The sequence below is a fragment of the Syngnathus floridae genome, chromosome 5 (assembly GCF_059516105.1).
Source record: "Syngnathus floridae isolate MCC-2025c chromosome 5, RoL_Sflo_1.0, whole genome shotgun sequence".
Classification (NCBI taxonomy): Eukaryota; Metazoa; Chordata; class Actinopteri; order Syngnathiformes; family Syngnathidae; genus Syngnathus; species Syngnathus floridae.
Window position 1 is genome coordinate 11,632,166 of NC_142417.1, and position 8,590 is coordinate 11,640,755.

General features: G+C 38.9%; 1 protein-coding gene across 3 annotated transcripts; it reads right to left on the minus strand.

The window, feature by feature from the left end:
* Positions 1 to 2,120: 2,120 nt before the first annotated feature.
* stx2b (syntaxin 2b) lies at positions 2,121 to 8,037 on the minus strand. Of its 3 annotated transcripts, XM_088375833.1 has the most exons (11): positions 7,807 to 8,037; positions 7,664 to 7,738; positions 7,500 to 7,599; positions 6,882 to 6,956; positions 6,713 to 6,786; positions 6,419 to 6,527; positions 4,586 to 4,659; positions 4,326 to 4,463; positions 3,991 to 4,101; positions 3,611 to 3,728; positions 2,121 to 3,310 (listed from the first exon to the last, which is right to left on the minus strand). In XM_088375833.1, exons 1-10 carry the CDS (start codon positions 7,834 to 7,836, stop codon positions 3,633 to 3,635), a joined length of 882 nt encoding a protein of 293 aa, XP_088231959.1. In that variant the 5' UTR covers positions 7,837 to 8,037; the 3' UTR covers positions 2,121 to 3,310; positions 3,611 to 3,632. The 3 variants fall into 3 exon arrangements, with proteins under 3 accessions (XP_088231959.1, XP_088231958.1, XP_088231960.1); XM_088375832.1 differs by having other exon boundaries at positions 7,500 to 7,738; XM_088375834.1 differs by lacking the exon at positions 3,611 to 3,728 and having other exon boundaries at positions 7,500 to 7,738.
* Positions 8,038 to 8,590: the final 553 nt, after the last annotated feature.

Consider the following 8,590-nt stretch of genomic DNA (forward strand, 5'->3'; position numbering starts at 1 on the left):
ACGATGCACAGGACTTTTCCCCAGTGAGCAAGAGTGTTATTTCCCTACCCTTTCAGTTGAGGTAATGTGTCCTATATGCTTATTGGTTAATACAATACAAAACCTTCGTGGAAACCGTCAAAGCCATTGAAATGTATATATAATTTATAGTGAAAAACCAAGTATATAGTAAAAAGACTGGGTACTGTTGGTGCTTTGCTCAAGAGCACTTCAACAATAGTCAGAATGCAGACTAACAACTCACCAACAGGGCAGGCAGGTTTTTTTTGTGTGGAAAATTTGCATACAGCTCAAGGAGAGATGTAACTGGATTAAAGTAAGCCTTTGTTTTCAGGTAAATTGAAACATTCCTACACATCTAAACAGAGAGGGTGGAGAGAGCAAGAAATATCTCTTCCCCAAGTGAATGTAAGCCGGTACTGTAAATATTGTGGGATTTTATCAACAAAAACATCAAGCCATCCTTCACGAGGGCAACCACAAGTCACAAGTTATTCACGTCAAACAGTGTCATTGCTCAAATCGTGCAGCCTCCACATGCACAGATCCACAGTACGGAGTCATGACACTCATAAGTCTTTGAGGCTTTTTACTAAACCTGGGAGAGCAAAGTGGTGAAATCCACCTTCGTCCTAATATGACCCTTTGACCCAATGCAGTTGCAACAGGGATAGCATTTACCCATCTGCATTTTGCAAACTGTCTAAATCCTGTTTGTTCTTGTTTTACAGTATTTCCTTGTAATCAGAGCATTTTATTTTACCCTCATACAAAATCAAGTCACTTATGCCAATTGAATACGAAAACCCGCATACAGCAAGCTTTCATTAGTTGGAGCTGCAGAGAGCAACGTGAGGTCAAATTGTGGCTGCAGGCATCAACAAGTGCGGCTTGTGTCCAGATCAGACATGGCTGAATTAAAAGCTCGTTCGCAGTAGACTCGACTCACCTTGTCTGTGCCTTTCATCCGACTGCTCCTCTTTGCTGGAGGTAACCTTTGGCTCAGGCTCACAACACACTCCCTCTGACACCGTTTCAGGAGTTTCTCCACCCTGCAAGTCTTCTCACAACCCATTGACCCCTGGGGTGAAAGGGTAGTAAAAAAAAATTAAGCCTGGTAGCAATCATGTTGCGGATTGACTACAAGTAACAACCTACCATGGCAAGCCAGTTTGCATGCCACCCCAAATGCTTGTCATGGTCAGCTGCGCTGGGTGGTCGGGATGATGTCATAACTTCAGATTATAAATATCTGCATCCAGCAGGGTTACATAATAAGTGGATGTTGGATTATTGCCGGGACACAGACAGCAAAGACAGCACAGCTGTCACAAGAAACACATTAAAATCAAAAGAAAAATTAGATGTTACATGCTTGCCATAGTATCAAACCTGTGTTGTGTTTACAATACATGGGAAAAGATTGTTGATACCTCTCTGCTAATGAAAGAAAATAGCTCCAAAACAAAGTAGAACATCCTCTATATTTCACAGTGTTCTTTCCTCGTTATGCTTCATTTTTATATCTCTGAAAATGGAACTGATATGCCTTGCTAAGAACTTGCTGAAAACAGTTTTATCTGCTCTATTCATGAGACATTCTCCCGGAAGCTTTGTGGCTTGTCAACATGCAGTTCTGTATTTTACTAATGTATTTTTTCGGGGGAGGTTATTTATTTTCACCAGTGGCGTCTTCCTTGGTTGTCTCCCATAGTCCTCTCGGGCTCAACAACAACGGATTGTGCGATCCAACACTGATGTACGTTGACCTTGGGAGTTCAGCTTTCATTATTTTGGCAGTTGTTCTGGGCTGTTCTCTTACCATATGCTATTTTCCGTCGCTTTGTCATCAATTTTCCTTATCCGGGGAGGTTGGCTGCAGTCCCGTGAATCTTAAATTTCTGAATAATGTGTTGTCACACTGATTGTAGATGCTCTTATTGCCTTTAGCCTTATATGCTTGTCTATAAGGTTCTTTTTAATCTCCAGATACAAATGTATACTTTGCTTTTCTGCTGGGATGCTCTAGCTCAGCCTAAAACCCAAGAGTACAAAGGGATATATTAAATGATGAGAATGAGGTCATGTCTTTTGGAAATTATTTTTATTTTTAGTAATGTACTCCACAAAATGTTGATATAAAATCTAATGGATAACATTCAAACAATACAAATGATTATGTTTTAACACAATGAGTAAAACGTGCCCCTAAGATGACATCAGGCATATTAACATCACATTCACAATGAAAATAGGTTTTAATTGGGGGTATAAAAGGCACAATTTAGATGTTGTTGTTGTTGCAACTAAGTCAAACGTCATCAATATAAATGTTTGTTTTACCACAAGAGAATAAAATTTGTCCTTTAAAATGACATCAAAAAGCGAAGGCACGGGGGATGGAGAAGATACAATTTAGGTTTGGTTATTGAAGTCTAAATAAACTGTTGAAATATGCTACTTCAGTCAATATCACTAACAAGTGGAAAATATGACACAAAATCTACATTCCTTCATTTCAATAGGTATTGCAAACAAGGTCCTGAGACTTACATTCTGTTTAAATAATTCATATTCAAAAAGATCAAGTGATTTTATAAAACATTTAAGCTGGAGCATTGTTCTCCTGTTTGTCTCACAGTAGCGAGAAGTAAGCAGGACATTACTGCAGTTAAGCAGTACTCTGGCACATAAATCTCACTGTTACATCTGCATTGTTGTTGTTTGTCTTTATGCTACATGTTCCACAGCTCTAATCTATACAAGCACAAAAGAAGAAATGTCAGATGTTTTTGTAATTAAATTTAAGTTCATCTACAATAGTACAGTGTATATATCCTTTGTTTCAAAATATCTGTCTGTCAATAGTGATTGTATCGCAGAGAGCAACACTCAAAAGCCACAACAGTAGGTACACTTGCATGACCTAATCAATAATTATTAAGAAATGAATTGAAATGAATGTTGATACAGTTTTTTTTATTTGAAACTTGTTAGGTACAGCAGTTAGTTGTACCTAATGTTGTGGACAGTGACACTACATGACACATTCGCCACGTACAGATATGTGAGGTCTGTCGTTACCGGTGCAAAGAAGAGCAGAGGACAAGTTATCATACTTGATTGTGTTTCTCCCTGTAATGCTGTTATATGGTGAATGAGATGGCGCTGTTGTAAGCTTTATCACTACAGGAACAAGAGATTACTGCGGGGTTGCGACCCAGGTAATCCTTCACACAAAGGCACCAACTAGTGCAATGAGTAAAATGAGGACAGCTGCAAGTCCGCACACAGCAAGGCAGAGCAACTTCTGTTGGGGAAAAAAAAGTGGGGGCGTAAATATCTGGACTGAAGAAAGACAATTTGAATGAAAATGATGGATGGATGGATGGATGGATGGATGGATGGATGGATGGATGGATGGATGGATGGATGGATGGATGGATGGATGGATGGATGGATGGATGGATGGATGGATGGATGGATGGATGGATGGATGGATGGATGGATGGATGGATGGATGGATGGATGGATGGATGGATGGATGGATGGATGGATGGATGGATGGATGGATGGATGGATGGATGACAAGGGGTGTGGATGCTATTACCTCCTGCTGGCTGTTATCAGTCTCAGGCAGGAGGTTTAGTTAGTCCAACAGACAAGCCAACAATCAAAGCAATGACAGCAAGCAGGATCAGGAGAACAAAGGCAAGGATTATATATTTCTGCCGAGCAAAGAATGTGGTGTTAATTCAACTTCAAACCTTCAATTTGTAGTGGCAATAGAAATTACCATTATTGCACTGCAATAGAACTAGGAATATAAACAAAATGTTTCACATTCATTTTTTTATAGTAGTTGTTAGTCAGCATTGATGAAAAATGAGCAATATTGTCTATGTCAAGACAGAGTTTGATTAAGTTCTTGTATTTTTCTCATCAGATTGTGCCAGCTCTGGCTGATGAGAGTGATGATAAATGACTTACCCGTCTGGATTTTTTCTGGTATCTTACTGCTTTTTTGGTTTCTTCTTTGGCTCGACAAATGTATTCAGCTGCATTGGAAACGTTGTTCTCAATGTGATTCACCATTTCACCCTAGAAGAGAAATTATGAATACTCTTATTTGGGCAAATGTGATTTGTATAGAGAAGAACTGGAGAGCAAGCGAAATCCTGTTAAATTCACTGCAGAAATGTAACCACTAAGTCAAAATGCTGATCATGGTGCTATAAACAGATTTTTTAAACCTAAGACACAAGTTCAATTGTGTACTGTATTTTAAAAACAAGTCTCAATGTGGGTCAATGGAGACTGGTTACCTGAGTTTCAACAAGCATTGCCATGTCCATGAACATTGCATGTAACTCTCTAATGCTGGACTCCAGTTGTATGATGTCCTGATGCCGTGACTCTATCTCATCCACGGCCTGACGTGTGATCTTAGAGTCCGAGATTATCTAAAAATTTATAAATATATTTTAAAAAAGTAAATCAGTTGTAAAAATGATTGCAGTGGTTCAAAAAAGCTCAATTATTTTGGGAGGAAGGGAGATGACAAAAGAGTTCAAAATACGCTCACATCAGATGTGAAGATGGATGGAATTCCACTCTCGAGCATGTCTTCCAGTTCTTCATTGGTGGTCACTCTTCCAGCTGAAATTATTATTTATTTTAAATTAGAGTGTGTTTTGTGACACACAAATATTACGTTACTTTCAATACGCATGCTACACTGCTGATAGTACCAGTTCCCTCCAACATTCAAAAACTATGTTGACAAGTGGTAAATTACCTGAAAACTCAGTTATTCACATATTTGAACATGAATGGTTGTCTGTGAATAACACTGCACACTGCCCAGTGACCCAACTAGGATAGGCAAAACACCCATGAACCTGAACAGGATAAGCAGCAGAAAATGGATTGCCGGATAGATGGCTGATATTGTTTAAAAAGATGACTTTGCACTAATGTAATAACAAAAGCTGGGGTATAACACAAAACACACTGCAATCTGTTTAATCCCACAACAACAGATTAATGTGCTTCTGTTGTGAAGATGCTCTGTGTACAGACCACTGAGTGATGAGACCAAGCCACACAAAACTGCCTGAGCTAACAATAATGTTTCTCTTGTCCTCCCAGGGGGGAGTGCTATGAATAAAACGCCGCCTTTCCTCCATGCAGGTGCAGTTTGTACTTATTTTAATTGAATATACAAATCAAGGCAAGGCTTTACTGCTATTAGACGACAACTGAAGGCAATCATAACGGCACCAGTTCCATTTTCTTCTTGTTGGAGGGCATTGTGAGTACAGAACATTGATAAAAAAATAAAATAGCCACTGATACAGGTGGTGCATGTTATTAACTTGACACTATAGGCCTACAGTCATTCTACTTTTGGGTTACCCCGAAATAAAAGTAATTAGAAGGAACTCAGGATCCTACAGACATCAGCATCTCTCATAGAGAAACAGCTGGTAACACTATACGAACAGAACCACCCCCAAGCCGTCCCTCTTGTTGCTTAACCACTCCCTCCCTGGAGAGGAAAGTAGTTATGGATGTCACACTCCCTTTTGTACACACTTTTCTTCAGCGAGACTCAGCCTAGCAGAGCAAAACACGCCCCATTCACATCTCATTCAAATGCAATCCATCACTATAATGTAAAGAAAAGGTCATTCTATGTGATGTCACTTGCTGTTAAAACACCAAGACAGTACTGCGTGTCAAAGACAGGTGAAGTAGTGTTACACAAGCCGCCCTGCCCTCTTGCCGTTGTCCCGGCAACACGGACACAGTGCACAGAAGAGTCTCCAGTATCAGGCTTACCAGCTACAGTGCAAAGCTTCTCATTAATGTTGTCTCTAGGGCCTGGGGGAGAAGCCCTATTTTTCATTATTGTCTGGGCTTAATGGCAAAACCTCAAATACACACTTGCCACAGTCATTTTAAAGTGGTGAATTTAGAGCTTATTGACAAAACATTTAGGGAAATAAATTCATTTATGTTCACCTAGAAACACAGTTGAGGCAGTAGCACGTTTCGAGTGAATCAACAAGAAAAATAATCATATTCATGAAACATAATTAATTAGATAGACAAACACATTTCAGTTGATGCAAAAAAAAAAGGCTTTGGCAGACTGAATAAGCCTGTAAAAATCAACACTCCCTCAATGTCTGTTTAGCAACTATTTAGAGAAAAGGCGGAAACTGGTGGCATCTGTTTCCTGGATCCTGTCTAACAGGGATTTTTTTTTTTGCCTCTCTTTTATCCCTGATTGTCTGACATTCAAAAATGTTTTTGCTCTGAACGCTTCGTATCTCTGAGTAGTAGTGATACTTCACATATATTTGAACTCTAACCTCATAAAGAGACAAACGGGTTAACATTTGTCACTTACTTATCTCCAATTGTCTTTGGATCCGTCCTTTGCTTCGCTCCCTAAAGGAAACTTGTGTCTCATTGTACTGGGTCATCACCTCCACAAACTTCCTGCACAGCACCATGTGCTAGAGATGAATCAAAGGACAAGGACAGAGGATGAGACTTTTCTTTTCAAACATCCTTTTTCTATATTTATGTTTAATTTCCTGATGTGGGGTGTACGTAAACACACAGTTTCTACAGTACAGACTTTAAATTAATCAGCCAAAGGACATACAAATAAATCCAAAATATCGAATTAAATAGATACCTGTGTTTTCTGGATTCTGAAGTCAACAGAGGATCTATTAGTCGCGTCATCTTTAGGCATGCTTTGCTCCATGGCTTCAGAGGGACAGCATCATGGCGCAACATAACACACGGGAAACGTTAATGCTGTGTACAATGCGCCTTGATACTACTTTTGCAGTTTGACCCACATTTTAGTTTTGTTCGCACCACATTGGCATTCCCTTTGATGTCATTGGTCAGTGCATTAAGACGATCCTTTGTTTCTGTACACAAAATATGTAAACATGAAAAATACAGTGAGTTTCTGTGCAAAAGCCAGTGATAATAGTTTAAAGCTCCCCAGCGAGTTTCATAACTGATGCAAAACATGCCTCCACATTACAAATGAACACTTTATGTGTTTAATGTTGCCATTACGCTCAGCAGCCTGAACTGAACTGAACACAACATTATACCATCTAATGAGATTCAATTACTAATATGCTGAGTGAAAAGATCTTCCTTTTAGATGACAGTGTTCAGATTTGATTTACACTGTCGGACAATTATTGATTTAAGAAAATGTTCCTTATTGTTGTAGTTAACAGTAGTGTGGAACTGCTTTGATTTATACTAAGCGTAACTGTTGTTATTTTGGTGAGTTATAGATTAAATTATTTATCAGCAGGTAAAGGTATTACAGACACCTCACCATATGATGCATTGAAATCTACCAAGAAAACAAACATAGAAATAAACGTGCAATAAAATGACCCAAGTGAAAGTTTATCAGGCAAACACAAACTCACACAGTGTGAGAAACTTACTGTCATCTGGGTGAGGTGCAGACAGTATCATGCTGTGCATCTTCTTCACATCTTCCACTTGGTCGAATATCCGATCAGTGAGCCCTCGAACCTCCTCAACCTGCAAAAGACAACATTTTGAATAGCCCCATTCATGACACACTTGTTGAATGACAGCGTCTGACCCTCCTGAAGAAGCCCTCCATGAAACCATCTCGGTCCACTGCGACTGCAACATCTTCCTCTGCCGATGTTCTACTCTGAAACCGACAAGATAAAAAAAATCCAAAGAATGACAAAAGATTTAGAAGGAATAAAAGACACTTACAGCAGTCAGCTCAGCCAGTCGATCCTTCATTACAATGGCCAGCGCGTCTCTAGAACAGTATACTTTTATTCTAGTAAAAATCGATCCTCCTGGTCGTGGTGCTCCATGTGTAGCGGGTGTTCGCGAGTGTGCAACAAAATACAAAACGCATCATGAAATCAAAGATATAAGTCTGTTTTCAGTGTGATCTTAATGAATGATTCTCTCTCACAGGTCTTCACTAACACTTTCCCGTAGACGCCTTTGTAGGTCCCTCCCCCGAGCGCTCCCTAGAGATGACACAACCTCAATCAAACAATAATCCTGATCAAAACCACACCTCCACATTATTTATGAATCTCTAAATGAAAAAATATTTTCCAATAATACATCGTGGGTTTAGTTGCCATATATACTGAAATAAAGTTAATTGAAGAGAGGTGTCAGAAGAGAATGCGCACTAAATAATAGATGCGTGATTCAATGAACAAGGAGGCCACATGGGGTCAGTGTAAGCCAGTATATGAAAAGCTAGAAGACTGGAAGTTTTGTACTTCGATTTTGGAATTAAAATTGGAAAATTGATTACAGTATCCTTTTTTCTACATGTTTATAACTATAAGATTATTTTTATTATATTCAGCATTTTCCATATTCTAATAAGATTCAAGAGTTTTGTTTTTTTTCAAGAGTTTTTTATAAGTTAACGACAGCGCCCTAAAACGATTGTGGTGATTGTTGTCCGTCTAATTTAATGAGACTAAAACTTTTCAAGAAAGAGCAGTTTTAAGTATAAATCTCTATC

Bases quoted from the DNA above. Each gene is read 5' to 3' on its own strand.
- stx2b (XM_088375832.1), bottom strand. From the start codon at position 7,716: ATGTTGCAGTCGCAGTGGACCGAGATGGTTTCATGGAGGGCTTCTTCA. The intron at 4,102-4,325 runs GTAACCAGTCTC...TTTCTCTTCTAG, and splicing joins CAATGCTTGTTGAAACTCAG to GGTGAAATGGTGAATCACAT. The intron at 3,729-3,990 runs GTAAGTCATTTA...TTTGCTCGGCAG, and splicing joins ACCAGAAAAAATCCAGACGG to AAATATATAATCCTTGCCTT.